General features: G+C 36.1%; 2 protein-coding genes and 1 pseudogene across 4 annotated transcripts in view; 2 read left to right on the top strand and 1 right to left on the bottom strand.

The window, feature by feature from the left end:
• The window catches only part of LOC145214989 (uncharacterized), a 20,279-nt gene extending 10,024 nt beyond the window's left edge, over positions 1 to 10,255 (top strand). Inside the window, exons 5-9 of one of the 2 annotated variants that reach the window (XM_080083640.1) lie at positions 440 to 601; positions 8,695 to 8,768; positions 8,910 to 9,043; positions 9,846 to 10,010; positions 10,173 to 10,255. In XM_080083640.1, coding sequence (XP_079939766.1) covers positions 440 to 601; positions 8,695 to 8,723 — 191 coding nt within the window. In that variant the 3' untranslated portion in view covers positions 8,724 to 8,768; positions 8,910 to 9,043; positions 9,846 to 10,010; positions 10,173 to 10,255. The remainder of the gene's footprint in view (positions 1 to 439; positions 602 to 8,694; positions 8,769 to 8,909; positions 9,044 to 9,845; positions 10,011 to 10,172) is intronic. The other variant, XM_080083641.1, reaches the window with a different exon arrangement.
• The window catches only part of LOC145213425 (uncharacterized), a 102,205-nt gene that overhangs the window by 28,061 nt on the left and 55,882 nt on the right, over positions 1 to 18,262 (bottom strand). The window lies entirely within an intron of this gene.
• LOC145215400 (uncharacterized) lies at positions 10,206 to 18,262 on the top strand (annotated as a pseudogene). The gene is made up of 6 exons (XR_013857293.1): positions 10,206 to 10,398; positions 10,629 to 10,745; positions 10,825 to 10,992; positions 11,501 to 11,674; positions 12,369 to 12,461; positions 17,020 to 18,262. The product of XR_013857293.1 is annotated as an uncharacterized LOC145215400 (transcript).

The raw sequence follows: 18,262 nt of genomic DNA, 5'->3' as shown, positions 1-18,262 counted from the left end.
GTATATGCAATGGCAAAATATGCTACGCTACCCTTTTGGTCATCATTTTAGTTTGTGGAGTTTAAGGTTGCATGGGCAACTGAAACCTCTTGCTCATCAATGAACTAGGTGATTTTTTTTTGGTCTGGAGTGAAAAAATAATATTTTATACAAAATTTGGCAAACCGAAGACTCAGTTTAAATGGTTTTTAAAATGTCGGTTACTGCGCAAATAAACTGCTGGAAAACAAAAATTTAGGCCAAAAATGGTATTAATGCATCTTTTTTGTTACTTTATTTGGCAAAATGGCATTTGGCAAGATCAATTCTTGTCCAGGTAACCTGGGATAGATTTTTGTGCTGAAAGTGACCGGTTCCTGGGAAAGAAACTCTAATCTGTGCTATTTAATAGTTAATTTTCCATATATGTTTGTTTTCTGGTCAGTTTTATATTTTTAAGGTTGTCCAAATATTGTGGGAAGTAATATAAAGCAAGATGTTCCTGCAACATGTGGACAGAAATCCGTTCATAATTTTACATGCTTAAGTACTATAAACACCACAGTCACTGGGAAATGTATCAATGGAGTATGGAACATAACTGACACCAGTTTTTGTACAAGTAAGTAATAAGTTATGTACTAAAATAAATACAACCCCAAATAATGTAATGTTTTTAATGGTTACAGTTACTATAGTAAATGACGTTGGAGTTTCCTATTTTGTTGGTTGATGCATTGTAGCTTTTAGTTGGATTCACACAGTTATGTTTACAATCCTAAATATAGTCCTAATAAGTGCCAATGTGCCATTGATAGACATTTAATTGCCCAGAAAGCTATAAGAGTGATTGATTGGTTATAAATGAGAAATGGTTTCTGCTTCATTTATGACCATGCATGCCACTAGGCAATAGCATTGTTCATATTTTTAGTTACTTGTATCACCCTGTAAAGGCGGTGATTGTATTGTTGGTCTAACTCTGCTGTGATGTATATTAGTTTATGTGCTTACAATTTTAAGCCCTATATTTTCAGTTTAGGTACAAGGTTACAGTATGTAAAAGCTAGATAATAGTAGTATTTTAATGGATCTGCTTTGGTGATGAGGGCCACACATTGTTTTGGTGTGGTGGTGTGGTGGCCGATTCGTTTTTGCATGCAACAACAGTCATGGTATTAGGTTAAATGGTGTAAACAGTAAATCGGTAAATAGTACAGATATCAAGGAAAACATATAAGAAAGCCACCTTTCTAGTTTTTTGTGTGTAACAGTGGTTTGTTTCATCTGTTTGGTCAAGACAGAGTGCTCTTAATTTTTAAAAAAAATTAACGCATATGTGTTTAAGTTTTCCAAAGATTCTCCACCTAAAGATTGCTCCCAGGTGACCGAGCACTTTACCCACAGGCTCTTAACAAGGAATTTTTAGAACAGTCGTACTTTCTAAAGTATGATCTAGAAGTTTCATACTTTATTGGTGCATTGTAAACTATTTAAAATCATTTTTTTGAACTTTTAGTTTGATTCATCCATTTTTCACCTCTTTGCCTGGAATCAGTTTTAGGTTTACCTGTCATTAGATAAGAAATACAAGGCCTGAAGTGCTGAATTTCTAACAGTGGTTTGTAGGGTGTTTTTGTTGTTGTTTAATATCGGGCCGGGCTTCGGGCTTATACTTTCGGGTTCGGGCCGGGTTCGGGCTCAGATTTCGGGCCCGCTTGCAACTCTGGTTTGGTGAAAACACGCCTTCTGTTAGCCAAAAATGCATTGGACAAAATTTATTAGGTCACTCTGAAAGTTTTGCTTACGACACTGACCATGTATAGTCGCAAAGAAATACCAACTACAAATGTAATAAAATATCGCAAGACCTATTAATCATGTCACATGGAATAGTTTACGTGTTGGCAGCAATTGGTATTTACCTCTAGCCATGTGTACTAGTCAGACTTATAACAATGGTACAAAAATTCGTTCTAGATCAGCGTTACCAACCTGTGGGTCGCCTGACAAATCACCTAAGCCAGTGGTTCCTAGTTCGGTTTAGGCCATCGACCACTAGCCCCAAGAAAAATAACTCGTATGCCACTTTATTTTTTAGAAGCAAAAACAGTAAACAAACGTATGTATTTTGGTTTAAAGTGTATTTAACAAATAAATACAAAAGAATGGTTTCCATCCCGCCATTTTTCGTTAATTAGAATCTGAACTAGTAACTGCAAGAGTAGATCTTTAATTTTTTAAGACTTTCACAAAAAAATCTGATCATTGACCTTTATTAGGCTACTTAATAGTACTGCATTTTAATACATAGTCAGCACCAGCCAACTTGTGTTGTATTCTCGCAGTAATGCCGTAGCCTATATATATTCTCTAATTCAGTGGTATTCAACCTTTTTTATAGGCGACCCCAATTTAAGGGAAAATGAAATCAGAATTTACATGCGACCCCATTTTTTCAACACTGAGAAAAATGTTTTTAGTAATGCTGAACCGAAAGAACAATTACACAAACTGTACATAATAACAAACAAATATGGCGATACAAAAGTATTACGAAAAAAGTTTTTAAGGCGTTTCATTTAAGACATAAACCGAATTTTCGGAACACAAACTTGTCAAATTGTTCAACATTTAGTTTGCACTGTTAGTGAGATGGTTGCGCCTGTACACTGTCCACAAGTTTTTGAAGTCACGGCTTGACTTTGCACAAGCTTAACCACACGTCATGCTCCACTTCCAATCGATTACGACGTTTCGTTTTTAATACACTCATTGCACTAAATCCTGCTTCACACAGCCACGTGGTTGAAAACGGGATTAGAAAAATTTGGCATAGTTCGGTACGTTGCATAAATAACTATTCACTCGTTCTGGTCTCACCTTAAATAATACAAACTTATAGTGTTGAGTCATAATACACGTTGTCGAAACCCATTGTTACGCGATAAAGGCATTTTCTGTTTTTCCACTACCACGAATAAATTGCAACAGGAGGTAGCAAGCTGTACTACAAAACAAGAGCAAAAGTTGCGATCTAAAAGAACATAATATTAGTTTCATTTTCTGTAATCAATTTTAAAATGCGCTAAATTAAATTCGGCGACATTTCGCTACCCCAGAAAAAGTTTAGGCGACCCCACTTGGGGTCGCGACCCATAGGTTGACGACCACTGCTCTAATTCATATTAGTCTAGGGTTGCCATATTTTATGATACACAATCCCTGACAAAATTTATCTCGGTTGCGTTAACACAGTTTTTTTCCAAACATTTTCGTTATTTTTTTCCAAACGGTCCCTTTGCCATTATTTCAAAGGCGCGCGGTCACCGCAAGCCTGAATGTGTGTTTCAGAAAAACGAAAGTTGATTGCAGGATTTTAGCTAGTTATGCAAAATTGCGCATAACATAGGGTTGCCATACGTCAGGATTTTCCCTGACATGTCAGGGAATTTAGTGTTTAAATCTGCGTCAGGGAGAAATGTTAAAATGTACTTAAAAGTCAGGAATTTAAGAGAACAAAATATATGCTATGAAATTAATGTGCCAACGGAAAAAGTTTCTAGTAGTTGGCTACAATCGCGTCTATACCTTGAAGCTAAGGAGGTAAACTGGCGGCACGCATGTTAACGTACAACTAACTGTTTCGTTTTGCAGTGTGCATGCGCGCGTAACAATACCTGTTTGTTACCAGTTGTCTAACAATACGAGTTAAACAAAATCCGCGTCTCTAGAAAACAAAGCATTCGATGCTACGTGGGAGCGTGGGAAGTTTCATTTGCTTTAACTGTGTATCTAATATGCAAGGAAATAACTAACAACATAAAGTCGAATGTCGTGGGACAGAAATACCTTCTCACAGTGGCATTTTATTTTAAATTTAAAAAGGTCTTTGTGACTCCCAGTGTTTTTTTGTGTTTTTTTTTTTTCTATGTGAAATTGGTCCGAACGGTTTTCAAAGTGGTAAAGGTTGGCGACCCCTGATATACGTGCTTATTGTTTTAAGGAGAGTAAGAGTAGTGAGCTTAGCCTAATAAACTTAACTATAAACAGAAGCCTACGCAGAAGTTAATTGGCAAGGATAAGAGTATCGTATCTACCTTTTTTCGTGTCGCCGTCCGTGTGACTTTCGAATATTCAAAATTTATTCCGCAATAGAAGTGTTCGGATCGGAAAATGAATAACGCAGCGGTTCTTAAACTAGGGTCCGGGGTCCTTTAGGGGTTCCGTGAGGCACAGTTTTGCGGGGACCGCGAAAAGGTGGAAGTAATTCTATATTCTTATTTGGCGTCAGTTTGTGCAACTGAATAAGTTTAAATCAAAATGAAAGTGAGAATCGACCGTCTCCATTGCTAAACAATAGGCTTTATTGCATGACAACTGTAGCGCTACTAATTCTGCGCCTAAGGTTCAGGACGCTGCTCTAACGGCTAGCCGGTAAAACCAATAACTAGACCGCGCGCTACTCTTAACACTTTTGCAAACAGTAACAAAATATGCGATATATCCTTTGTTCTTATTATAAAAGCGGACTAAAATAAGCACGGTTCTCGACAACACAATCGGGCTAACGTAGCACTTAAAAATACAATGTAAAAACGGACAAATAGGTAAAAGATCTCACAAGCAAAGAAGCACGTTCTCCCAAGCTCGACCAACCAAGTCTCCCCGATCACATTTTCACAGCCCTCACGTTAGGGAGCCAGCCACGAGGAAAAAAACAGCAGTTATTCTTGAGGCAAATTAAGCAAAGTCCCGAGGATGTTTGTAATTAGGGACACGCGCAGGAATGCCAAGGCAACAAGGACGGTTGCGTCCGAAACGCAAAAATGGAAAACAATAAAAATAAAAGAAAACATACAGTGACGAAGCAACAAACAAAGTTAGTGTTAACACAGTGAAGAAATAACTAAATAAACAAAGGTGATAATATTAGCAACACATGGAAATAAGTATCATATGGTGAAATTGCTGTGCAATAGACAAATAAATAATATTATGGGAAACGAACAACATATTGTGACAAAAAACAAACGAAACGAGTGACAAAACAGTGCAATAAAGAAATTGATAATATTATTCGTAACACAACTAACAAAAGTGCAATTGTTCGCGCACAACTGTAATGATTTTTTGTCTTGTCTGTGATCTCAGATTAGGATTATTGTTATGCGCAATTTTGCATAAATAGCTAAAATCATGCGATCAACTTTCGTTTTTCTGAAATACACATTCAGGCTTAAGTACCGCGAGCCCTCGAAATAATGGCAAAGGAACCGTTTAGAAAAAATAATGAGAAAGTTTGAGAACCATTGGGTTAACGCAATTGAGATAAATTTTGTCAGGGATTGTGTATTACAAAATATGGCAACCCTAGCATAACAATGATCCAAACCTGACATCACAGACAAGGCGAAAGCATTACAATTGTGCGCGAACAATTGCACTTTTGTTGGTTGTTATGCAATACAGCCTATTGTTTAGCAATGGAGACGGTCGATTCTCACTTTCATTTTGATTTAAACTTGTTCAGTTGCACAAACTGACACCAAACATAAATATAGAATTACTTCCACCTTTTCGCGGTCCCCGCAAAATACCCTAAAGGACCGCGGATCCCAGTTTGAGAACCGCTGCGTTAACCATTTTTGCGATCCAACCACTTCTGTTCCGGGATAAATTTAGAATATTCGGAAGTCACAGGGACGGCGACACAGGAAAACGTTAGATACCGTGGTCGGTGCTACGGTGCATCCTTGTCAATTAACTTTCTGTGTAGGCTTCCGTTTAGTTAAGTTTATTAGGCTAAGCTCATTACTCTTACTATCCGTGAAACAATAAGCACATATATCAGGTGTCGCCAACCTTTACCACTTTATAACCATTCGGACCAATTTCACACAGAAAAAAACTAACAACGGGAGCCACAATAACCTTCTTAAATTTGAAATAAAATGCCACTGAAAAAACGTTTTTATGTCTCACGACATTCGATTTTTCGTTGTTAGTTAGTTCCTTGCATATTTGGTACACAGTTAAAGCAAATGAAATTCTCCACGTTCCTACGTAGTATCGAATGCTGTGTTTTCTTGAGACGCGGATTTTTATTTGTGTATTTAACGCGTATTGTTAGACAACTAGTAACAAACAGGTATTGTTACGCGCGCACACACACTGCAAAACGAAACAGTAATCTTGTGTGTTAACCTGCCCGCCGCCAGTTTACCTCTTTGCGTTTCATGGTATAGACGCGGTTGTAGCTAACTACTAGAAATTTTCTCCGTTGGTACATTAATTTCATAGTATATCTATATTTTTTTCTTAAATTCCTGACTTTTAAGTACATTTTAACATTTCTCCCTGACGCAGATTTAAACATCAAATTCCCTGACATGTCAGGGAAAATCCTGACGTTTGGCAACCCTATATTAGTCAGCTAAACTAAAATTTATTTTGTCAAACTGTAGAGTTATCGAGGGGTCACGGCACCAGAAAGGTTGGGAACCGTCAAGTCGGCGCATTGCGTATGACCTGCAGTCACCTCTCGCCGATCTGTAGCCAAGTTTATTAGCTTGTACTACTATAACGTTTTGCCGCTGGTGTACAAAAAAACGAAGTTTCATAAGTTAATTTTAACCCAGGATAATAAACATATATAACGAAACTAAAAACGCATGAGCTTACAATTGTTAGAAAATATACTGCCTCTGTGTCACAAAGACCTTAAGTAATTACTACTCTACATGGCAGCAGAGCAGCAAAACCGACTGATAATGGAGCTGTCGTATAATGCATTGTGGCGTCAATACTCACTGATGTACAGCTACGCAAACGCAGCTTGTTGAATTCAAACAAATACAACGTTACCAGGTTTTCACTGGGTCGATCGTAAACCTATCGATTACTTTCCACTCTGCCGCCGTCTCGAGTTGTATTACATCGAGTTCTGAGGCACTTTAGGGTTTGTACAGCATCTAAGTCAAGTTTGCAATAAACCAATCGATAAAAAAATGGCAGATATGTAGTGTTAAATAAGTTGTCTCGGTACAAGCTATAAACCGAGTCACTACAAATTAAAAGAGTTATACCACCGTCCTTAACCTCCCAAGCTCCTGGGCTTGTCAGGACAGAGTCCTGGAAACTCCACACACGTGTCTTGCACTTCAGTTCGTTTGTTTATTGGAGAGAATGAGAAACAGAAGAAGAGAGCTAAGAAAATCGAAATGAACGAGTGCGGTTTTATATATACCCCGGATAAAGGCATTAAATCGTACACATGTGCTCTTGCGATTGGCTCTTGCACAAATTCCCACAGAAAGCAACGTCCAATCACAGCACGAGACAAAACATACGGCAAAAGCACATGAACACCAGATCACAAAGACGCTTCTACATCCCAATTAACAGCGACAGGAAATATTACAAAGTCCGAACATGATTTGTCAATACAGTTGAATTTGGTGCTACACAATTTAACATCCTCGCAAGCTTTGAGCTAGCGAGTCAAACCGAGCTACTTTGGTAAACAATTATTGCAAAGTTTGCACAAATTATGTCGCAACGGCTACAGATACACAAACTTAATCCTACCTGGCGCAGGCAACATAATTTTCGATAATTATGTTAGCTTCCAGACATGACGTACTACAAATGGACGCTTAGAAATAACAGCAAATCACAAAAGAAAAAACATTTGTTATGTACATTTCATCTACTGGCGTGTGATGGCAGCTTACCCTGGAGAGAGAAAAACATGTGCAAAGGGTCATATTTTAGTTTGCCTTCGTATCAAAAGATAGACACAAAATGCTATACTGGGCAATTACACCAACACTTTCAGCATAATAGAAATAGAAAAGAATTACAACATAATTGCCTATTTCGTTTTTAATAATCATGACCCCCCCTCGTGCCTGCATGGCCTGGCTTACAAGTTTTGATGGAGCATTTCAAGCAACAATCAACTTGTACGAGTGAGTTAGTAAGGCTTCGAACACTAAATTAATAATGCACTGTTATGCGAATCCTTCTTTAAAAATATCTGATCAGCCAAAAGGTGATTTTTTGTCGGCAGCAATTGTAATAAGTGAAGTAGTGAACCTTCGTATTCAACGAATAATATCGTATTCAACGAAAAATAAAAATCCCAAGGTATCTAAAGTTTTTCCCAGATCCCAAGCTCACAGCTGAAATCCCAAGATCTTGGGTAAAATTTCAAGCAGTGGCATCGCTGATCAAGATTAGTTAGTGACCATGATTGAAAAAATATGCCTTGTTGGTACATTTCAAAGTTTAAGACACCATCAAAAATTTGACAACTACATCATGTAACAAACACTTTACAACTTGACTGACATGATTATGTGTGTTGCGGGAGTGGATGTCAGCTTTCGAGTTTCTTCTCAACCATACTAAGCAAGAGGATCACCTGTGACAGTTACTGCTACAATTTCAAGTACTTTAACAAATTTTATTGGAATCGTGGCTCATCTAAACAAACATGATGATGAAAATGTAAGATTTGGACATGCCAAATTTTTTTATGCACCAAAATAAATCATGCAGAGAATGGAATGGCATATTCACAAGGGTTTTGTGTTTTAAGACCTTAATAAAAAATAATTATAAGACTTTCATCCTTGTTTCTTTAGGTGCATTAACATTTACAAATAAAATAAGCGTTGAACATGTATTTATGTTAACTTGTTGCTTTAGACCATTGGAGTTGCAAAATTTTATCCTGACTCAGCGGAGTGTCAAAACAAACTAGTACCAGATATGGATTTTAGGTAACTAACAAGCTTACTCACATACATGGTTTGTTTTAACTTTTTACAGGTAATAATAGTTTGTAATTTATTGAAAAAAACAGTTTTCATGATAAATAGAATAAACATTTTCACTGATTTCTGGAATTGATGATTTTACAGATGCTGTTTGGTGAAAGTTTAGTTAACCAAAATACACATCGTCGAAGTTTTTATTGACAAAATAAAAGCAGATCATGAAACTGTGATTTGGAAAGTAAATAAAAATCCATATCAGATAAATTTGAATGCCATTGGTAAGTTACCATTTGTGTACAGTTGAATTATATGTCTATGTGTTGTAGATCAAGTGGTGTATCTTTACTTTTTATATCTATGGGTACTTTGTGTGTTACTCTTGTGTTTGGACTTTGGGTTGTTTTTTGGCCAAGTTCTGCATTTTATGGTTTAGTACTCTTCCGAAAATTACAAGTTGATGGCGCCACAACACCACTGCTCATATGGCGCCCTATAAAATAGTAGATTATTTTAAGTCCTGAGCATTTGAAACTAAATTTCTATGTTTTAAAAATTATTGTTTGTGTCTTCAAATTCATGTGTTTAAGACCTCTTTTGTCAATATCCAATAATGTGTCATGTTTTGCCTGATTTTTAAATAGATTTGAAAATAATTCCTGTTAAAAGTGAAGTTAACGCATTTTGGTATAAATTAGTTGAGCCTCGTAGCTCTGTTGGTACATTGTGAGTCCTGAAGTAACTGTTGTAGGCTCGAACTACCACATGCTAGATTTTTCTACCTTACATCTTGACAAATGAAAATGTTTGGTGACTAGCTGATTTGATATAACGCCTTCAGTGGCCTTGGCATACTATGATTATGAGTTGGCCCTGATCGCTGGTCTGCATAGAAACTTTACTGCTGATCCCAACTTTATGACCATCTTATCAGATATGTTTTTTATTTGAAACCACACTATTTTAGGTGCAAAATTGCAAACAGATGAAACAAATGGGTTAACCTTTAGTGCTAAATGTGCTAAATACAACCTAATTTGGTAACATTTTTGTTTGAAGCATAAACATGTTTTACAAATTAAGATTGCAGAAATGTTTCTCTGTCTGGAGTGGCACAAGATGTGCCAATAAACCTGGGTTACCTTAGCACACATACTTTTTCATGCATAACTGGTTATCAAGGAATTCCTACAGTTGCTGTTTGTCAAGCAGATGATACATGGGGCTTGGAACCTTTTTGTGCTGAAGGTTAATTTTAAAAAGATGTTACTTGCTTTAAAACAAATGCGTTCACTTCAGAAACTGTTGTTTTTCACATTTTGTGGTTAAAATATATGCATTTAAAAAAAATAGATGTTATCGTCAACAATTTCCATGTTTGTTTTATTGTAGAGTTGTACTTTGTTTCAGATGTTGAAGTTACCTCAAATAGTAAAAAAATAAAAAACAGAAAATAGTGAAACATGGGCTACAAACTTTTTTGGATCTTTGTATCAAGCAAGATTTCTGCTAAACCAAAACTTTAAATCAGCAAGTTGGTTACTAGGAACAAACCAGTGCAATGTTGACTGCAAAACAAATAACACTCTAAGCAACTCTGAATTGAATCACTTCAAATGTAGCTGTATCATTTCAGGTACAGTGGTAGCTTATGTCCAACATAAACACATCTTAACAATTCAAGCATAGTAGCTAGCAGATGTTTTTGTTGCTGTTTGACAAAAATATGCATTGATGAGGATACTTTGTGTAAAACGAAGTGGAGTTAATGTTTATAATTACAGAGGGTTTTCTTTTACAAACATAATCAGCAAATTAAGACTAATTTACTACACATTGAAAGACAAATTATGAGTTTTCTCTCAGGTGAATTATGCTACAGTCAGTTGACAACTAAAACCCATCTTCACAGTATATTCAATAATACGGAGGTAAAGTCTCAGACAAACAGTTCTGCTTGGAAAAAAGTTGTACACATTTCAGGTGGGTTGAAAACTGTTGCTAAAGGCAAAAAAACAGCTTTTAAATTATTTGTTCATTGACAAACTACTTTAATTTGCAGATTGTGGAAATGTTACTTTTCCTGGTGTTGTCCAAGATGTTCCAGTCAACAGAGGTTACCTCAGCACACACACATTTTCCTGTATTCAGCCATTTTATTTACCCGCCAGTGCTGTAGCTGTTCATCAGTCAGATGCTATATGGAATGTAACTTCATTTTGCATAAAAGGTAAATTCACTTACTTGCTTACAGCTGTTGGCCAGGAAAAGGAAAGAAATCTCTAGTTGCATTACGTTCAGGGCCAACAGGCATAAAATTTGTAGTTGCAGGTCACATGGAGTTTTCTAATACTTTTGTAGGTGTATTTCTGGCAAAAAATAAATAAACACACCTTTAATTGTTTAGTAAAACTACAAGGCCTGCACTAAGAAGTCAAACAAGTGGCATAAAAAATTATATGTATGGCTAATCACTTGGAGCAAAAAATAGGTTAATGTGAAGCAATACCTTTTTTTAGAAACAGCAGAAAAAAGTCATAGGTTCTGTTTAGGTTCCCGTTTCAAGATTACACTATTAATATTTATTAACAACAACAAAATCAGTGCAACATAGTTTATCTGTGAAAATTAAGCCTGCAATTAAATATATGCCACAATTGCCTATATATATGTATATGCTGGACTTGTTTCTAATGAAAGAATTAACACTGGTTAAACTGATAATTTTTGGCTTTCAGTTCCAGTTTGCAACTACTCTGACATACCCAGCAATGATTTGTACCAACAACCAACCTCAGGAACAGCCTATTATCCTAACTCAACAACTCTCACTTGTAATCAACGATACTTTGGAACTGTAACAGCACAATGTTCAAAACATGGTACATGGAACATCAGCCACAATTGCACAGGTGAAATGATTTAGTAAGACTCATTATGTTTGGATTTTTCATTAGACAAATAAAATGGACAAATAAAAAATACTTTCATAAATTGTAAAAAGAAACATTCCTTTAAATTGCCCTGCTGTGCCCTTAATATATTTTCCAACCTATGTAAACATAGCATAAAGATTAGTAAGTGTGTCTTTGACAAATACCCAACAGGCAGTAAAGTTTTAAATTTAATGACCATCATTGATTAAAACACCATGTCAGATGTACAAAGTATGAAGTGGAACTTTAAGCATATGTTTTAGATTTTGCTAAGATTATGTTATCTATTACCACCAGTTTGCTCCTCTCTTTTCCTTTTTTTGTCACACAATTATCTAAAATTAATCTAACATTTAATAATGGTTCCTAAACTTGAAACAATTGCATATAGAGTTGGGTGTAAAGTCAATACTTTTGAGTGTTAAAACAATTTTCTAAGTCCATTTTACTTTTGCACCTTGTGAATGTTGTTGGAAGTTTCACCAGAACAAGTGTTAAATATTTTTGAAGGGACATCATGAAAACTCCTAAAACCAAGCGAATAAAATACTTAAATATTTGGAACCTGGTTTGGAACATAACTATTTACATATTTGTAACATAATTCGCAACTCAAAGCTATTTTGACACATTAGCTAGGTTTATGACATTGACTGTGTTTTTGTTGCAGCCAAGTCACCTTCTGTTGAGTATATAGTTGGAATCACCCTGATAGTTCAGGTGGTTGGCTTCGTTGTGATTTGTTTGATATACTACAAAATGAGTAAGTTGAAATTATGGATAGTTCATATTTTTATTAATTGTCATTGTATACGCAGGGGTGGCCAACTTGCCAGTCGTTAAGATCGACGAAAATTTTCATAATTGTACGCGATCGACTGATCAGTCGCTGCCACTAACACAAAGCAATAAACAAATTTTTTCATGCGATTTGATTGACGATTACCACATATTTATAGTCTTGAGTTTTATTGGCAAGCATCACCTATAGTTCTTACAAGAATAAAACGTCGCATTTGTACATAATTTTTATCATAGTAATCAGTGATGGAAACTTTTAAATCACCCCAATCAATAGCAACTGCTTCGTTTTTGCAAACACTCAAGTTGTGACGACAAACATTGTAGTTGTTACGACAAAATTTGGTGCCAAAATAACAATTGTTACGCAACAAACAAAGTGACAATAACATACTTATTGTCTTATTGCACATTTGTGCGTTGTGTCAAAATGTCAGAAGTGCTGTTTTATATTATTTAATTTGTTTTTCAATTAATAAGTTTTTGATTAGTAGTGGAGAATTTAGTGGCGATCGACCAGTCGAAAGCAGGCGATCGACCAGTCGATCGCGATCGACGTGTTGGCCACACCTGGTATACAGTGATTATTTTGATGGACTGAAATAGTTTAGATCAAATTCCCCTAGTGCACTGTATTGGTTTAATCCGTAAACACAAAAAGATTGTTATATTGAAAAATTGTGGTTTGGCATGCACAGCATCTGGGACAATTAGACCAGAATTTTGGGTCAAAATGTCCAAAGGGCAACTTAAACTAATGCGGAATGACTGAAGTGTTGCGATTTGCTTGAAAAAAAAAACGGTAACTTTGCGAAAACAAGTGGTTTGGCCCAAATATTGGGGCTTCTACTTCAAAAATTGAAATATTGTTGCAAAATATTACAACGAAAAAAACGTCAGAATTCCAGTTTGGTCCCCCATTTAGAGAACCAAATCGCGATTGTTTGAATAAAAATTGCCAGGATAACTGAGCAGGGTCATTGCCTTTAACAGGAAAAAGTACTCGAAGTAAGCTATCGGAATATATTAGTAACCCATTGAATGTAATAATTGCAAAAACACGCCTTGAAAAAAACAATTACGTAAGGAAATTACGTAAGGGTTACGTAAGGAATTGGCATTTAAAGGGATAAAACACACAAAAAAGTAAATGTGAAGGATTTGCGCTCTCAAATGCAAAAATCAAATAAAAATATCGTTTCTGCACGACATAATTATTCAATGAATTGGGAAAATGTCATAACGGATTACGATGGTCCGAATTTTAAACACATTTTGAGCTACTGTTTACGGAATAAAAACCATTACCATATTCATTATGTGCACATCATGCCGTTCTTTAAAAGTCACAAGTTCGTATTGTGGTCATTAGAGTGCGGCTCCGAATATTTAACTTAAAAAGAGTACTCGGGCGCAGGTTTTTTTAAGGTTTGGTTTGGGTGACCGCTAAGTAGTTTTAGGAGACCGCAAGTGTTTCATTTAAATACAAAAAACTGTAGTTGTAGTTGCAAGTCCAAATTTTGGGAAACCGCTGGAGAAATTTGGGGGACCGTTTCGGTTCCCCAAAACACCTTAAAAAAACACTGCTCGGGCGTATTGTCGTCCCCCCAGCTCACCAACGCACAAAGAGGTGCAACCGGCCAAAAGCGCCCACTTTCAACCCCAATATCTTGCGAAAAAACCAACAAAGCTGAACAGGAAAACTTGCACACTACAGCATTAACAAACCATCGAGATCAACTGTAGAGAAAAAGATGAATGCCACACATCTTAATACGCTTATGAATACTACTCATGAACATATTGTTGTTCTCCAGTGCATGCCGTTTTAAAAAAAGTCCAAAATTGTAATTCTGCCCATGAGGAAGCCGCTGCAAATATTCAACTGGTATTGGTATTACCTTGGTAGTTTTAAATATATATCCATTCTACAAATAATGAAAAAATATGTTAGGCGAAAAAGCCAATCTCCGCCCCTTGACCTTGTTACACTAACGTACGGCGATGCATATGCATGGACAAAACCGGATAATTACAACTTCCATTTGCATTGTAGATTTGTCACCTACTAGAATTCCGGATTCTCTCAATACCGTTTAAACCAGTGCTTCCCAACCTTTTCCAGCTCGCGGCCCACTTTAATAAAATTATTTTTTTGACGGACCACCAGCATTTTGATTGGGCCACAGACCAACCAAATAGAAAGTTTTTTTTAAGAATTTACTTTCATTTGTGTCACTACACTCAATTTTACAAGAATAATGGCTTGGGGAGGGATTGAGAAGAAATGTTTTTGTTTTGTTTTTTGTTCTGAACCTATTTTATTGTTGATTTCTTTCTATCTCAAAAATTTACTGGGCCACAGAATTTTTTGCAATGAAAGTGGGCCACGAAAGAAAAAAGGTTGAGAACCACTGGTTTAATCGATCAAGAACTAAAATTGAGACAGAAAAATAATAACGAGCAATACTTCTCGCACAAGCAATACTTCTGTTAATGTGAAGCCTGAGCGTACTGATTTGATATGATGAGATCACTACTACTTTCTGGGATTTTTTTTATTTTCTTGACTTTCCTTGCTTTTTTTTTTTTTTAAATGCTATGCGTTTTGTAGCTACGCAAAGACCAAATATAGCTAACAAAGACAGTTCTACCATCAAGGTTTTACAACTAGTACAAGTACTGTTGTGACGCGACAATTGCAGTTTGTCTGTGTAATAAAGCTTTGTTTAACAAAAATGTCGTTCAACTGGTGTTAATGTTAAACAAAAATACTAGTTGTTTCTATCCATAACTTGTATTTTCGCTGACGTTTCGTCCACCAGAACGGTAGGACTTCTTCAGAGCAAAGCTTTGTTTAACGTGAAATCTTGTACGGCATTCATAGTGAGTAACATTATATTGTTAAGAAAAGTGGTAAAAATCAAAGTACGTTCGCACATGGTGTGTAACTTTTTTCCCTTTTATATTGGTATAGTAATAGTTTAAAAAGCTTCGCGGACCACCGGTTGGGAAGCGCTGGTTTAAACAGTACACACTTTGTAGAGTTGTTAATTTTATTTTGCAACAACAGAAATTTTACTACTGCGCTTACGTACAGCAACAAAGACAAATGCTTATTTGTGCTATAATCCAAATTAAAATAAATTATACCCTCTCTGAGCTCTACGAACTTCCCGACCACAACGCAAAGAGTTATGCTTCCCTTCATACTGTATTGGTTAATCGAGTCGTACTGCATTTGCATGAGCAATGTGGAAAATGTTGCCATTTTACTCTAATCCCGTTTATATGTTTTCTTGATTCAATTTGCAGAATTTTCCAAAAAAAACGGCTAATACTCCATCTGAAGAACTTTTACTTAGGCCGCTTGATGGTCGAGTTAGTAAAGAGGACAGTCGTAAGGAGTCGAAAAAAGAGACCTCTTTATTAAATCTCAATGAAACAGTAAAAGATGTGTTATTCTTTATATATCCTGCCTTAATCGGACGAAACCACGACTTATTTGTGTATTTGCCATCACCGAAAACATTAGCCGAATTTGCTCAACTTACACCCACCTCTTGAACTAAAAAAATCATTTAATTGGGGTTGGAACACGCCGGCACATAAGTATGAATAAGGTACGTTTCATCCAAATGTATTACGAAATGCGTAAATCGATCTTTAAATTATTTTCGACAGGAAATGACTAATATGTTTTTCAACATACAACTTAGTACATTATAAAAAAATGTAATGCATTGGCAAATGATGGGTCCCGTTGAGCCGGAATCCTGCCGTTTTCTGGTTGGTCGGCCACCATATTTTAAGATGGCTAACCCACCCACAACCTTCAGTACCGTGAATTATCGTGTCCTTGGTATTTACTTCATTTTTTCCCAACATTGTTTTTTCCCAACCAAGAAATGCTTAATGCTAAACGTGGGCGCGACGATTGGCAATATAGATAATATACTTTTGTCTGATTGTTTAGAATGCACCAAACTGGTAACCCCGTGTATAAGTTTGTGTTTGGTGACCTTTAATTGAACACACATTCGTTAAAACAAGCACAACACCAAGAACTAATGGGTAGAACTACTAACGTTTCAACTCACAACAGACAAAAGTTGCAAAATACTAATAAATGGCGTGAAGAGCACAGTTATTTAAATTGACAGTGAGATTGGAATAGGGTTAGAAATTTAGTTTCTAAGTTGGTTTTATTGTTGTTGTATTATAAAACTTTATCCCAACCCTGAATAGCCGTAATCGTCAGCATTTTCACACAATTTGCATTCAAATATTTGCAAATGCACTTTGCGCTTTCTATTAGTCAATAGCAAACCTTCTTTAATGTGGGTTCTTACGTCAGCCGAGGGTTACTGCAGATATTTTTATTCCTGCATGTATCAATATGACAAACAAGCAACTGCCGTTTTGTGTACTGTGACTTAAAAAAAAACTAATTGTGTAATTAGGAATTGTTTGGAGAAAAGGAAACAACTTTAATAACTTTATTCATTTTCAATTTTTAGATGAGAGTGATGACTTCGGTGCACAGGTCGTTTCTTACGTTGATTTATTGCAAACAAAAAGTTTGTTGGAGCAAAAACGACAAAAAAGCAACTTATAAAGTCAATCGAAAGTCAACCAAGGTTTACTGCGGAAAGCTTGGAAGAAAGGGCCACGAAACTGCGAAATAACGGCAAATATTTAGAAGCCATTTTGTTTTTTAGTATTGCTGCGGATTTCTACGCAAAGAAAACTTTTGACGTCGCAGTAGCGAAAAGTATAGTGGAGTGTGCGGGGGAGGTTGAACAAACAATCAAACTTTTAATGGAAAATGGTGGCTTGTGTTCGAAGTCGAGAAACAAAGAGATTGTGCGCGATCACGTGATTCCACTGATGCGTGACATGATTCAGCAAATCCGGGGCCTTGAAATAGACGAAAAAATTCGATGTGTAGAGGAGGTTTGGTGTTTTCATCACATTGAACTGAGTCAAGATTACACCGGGGATTTGGCATCGAGGGAAACAACAATAAAGGAAGGGATTGAACTTATGGAAACAAATTTCGGGGATAAAAGTTCAAAATATGAAGTCTACGGTTACTTCTTAAATAATCTTGGTGCTGTTTGCGCAAAAACTTCACAAAACAAAGAAGCAGTCGAATATTACACAAAAGCAATTGAAGTTTTTAAAACAGCAGAAGATTTATCTGAAGAAAATCGAGCAGAATTTATTGCAAAAAGCGAAGAGAATATATTGTGGAACAAGTTATAATCACATTTTGGTTTAACTAAATTTTGTTTGACCTTTTTTGCTTTGTGTACAATAGTTATTTTGGTGATGATTTTTTAAGATGTGAAAACATCTTGTACTTTCAAAATCCAAATATTTTTGTCTATGGATCCCAAGTAAAAGTACATTTACTGTTTGCATACCTAGTACACTGATGCGTAATTCATCATGGCCTCGAGTCTATTTTTTAAGTTTTGTCGTGCGCACTGAGTACTGCAGATGGCAGGATGTCCGGCCTCCATGCATTTGACTTGGTACCAAGGATTGCGACATAGTTATTTGTCATCCAATCGAACATCTTTTCTAAGAATCTATTACAAGTCAATTTTAACCCATCCTGCATGTTTCTGTTGTATTTCGATTTTTGTTGGTTTTTGTGAAGAGTTTAAATCGTGCTGGCTCTCGGTTTACATATAGGTTGAGCAGTAGAACCAACAGATTGATATCCAAATAAACCAGTTTTTAATGCTTACTTAA

The sequence above is a fragment of the Phallusia mammillata genome, chromosome 2, assembly GCF_965637545.1.
Source record: "Phallusia mammillata chromosome 2, kaPhaMamm4.hap1.1, whole genome shotgun sequence".
Lineage (NCBI taxonomy): Eukaryota > Metazoa > Chordata > Ascidiacea > Phlebobranchia > Ascidiidae > Phallusia > Phallusia mammillata.
Note: the sequence above shows the minus strand (reverse complement) of the source record. Positions and strands in the feature narration are given on the sequence as shown.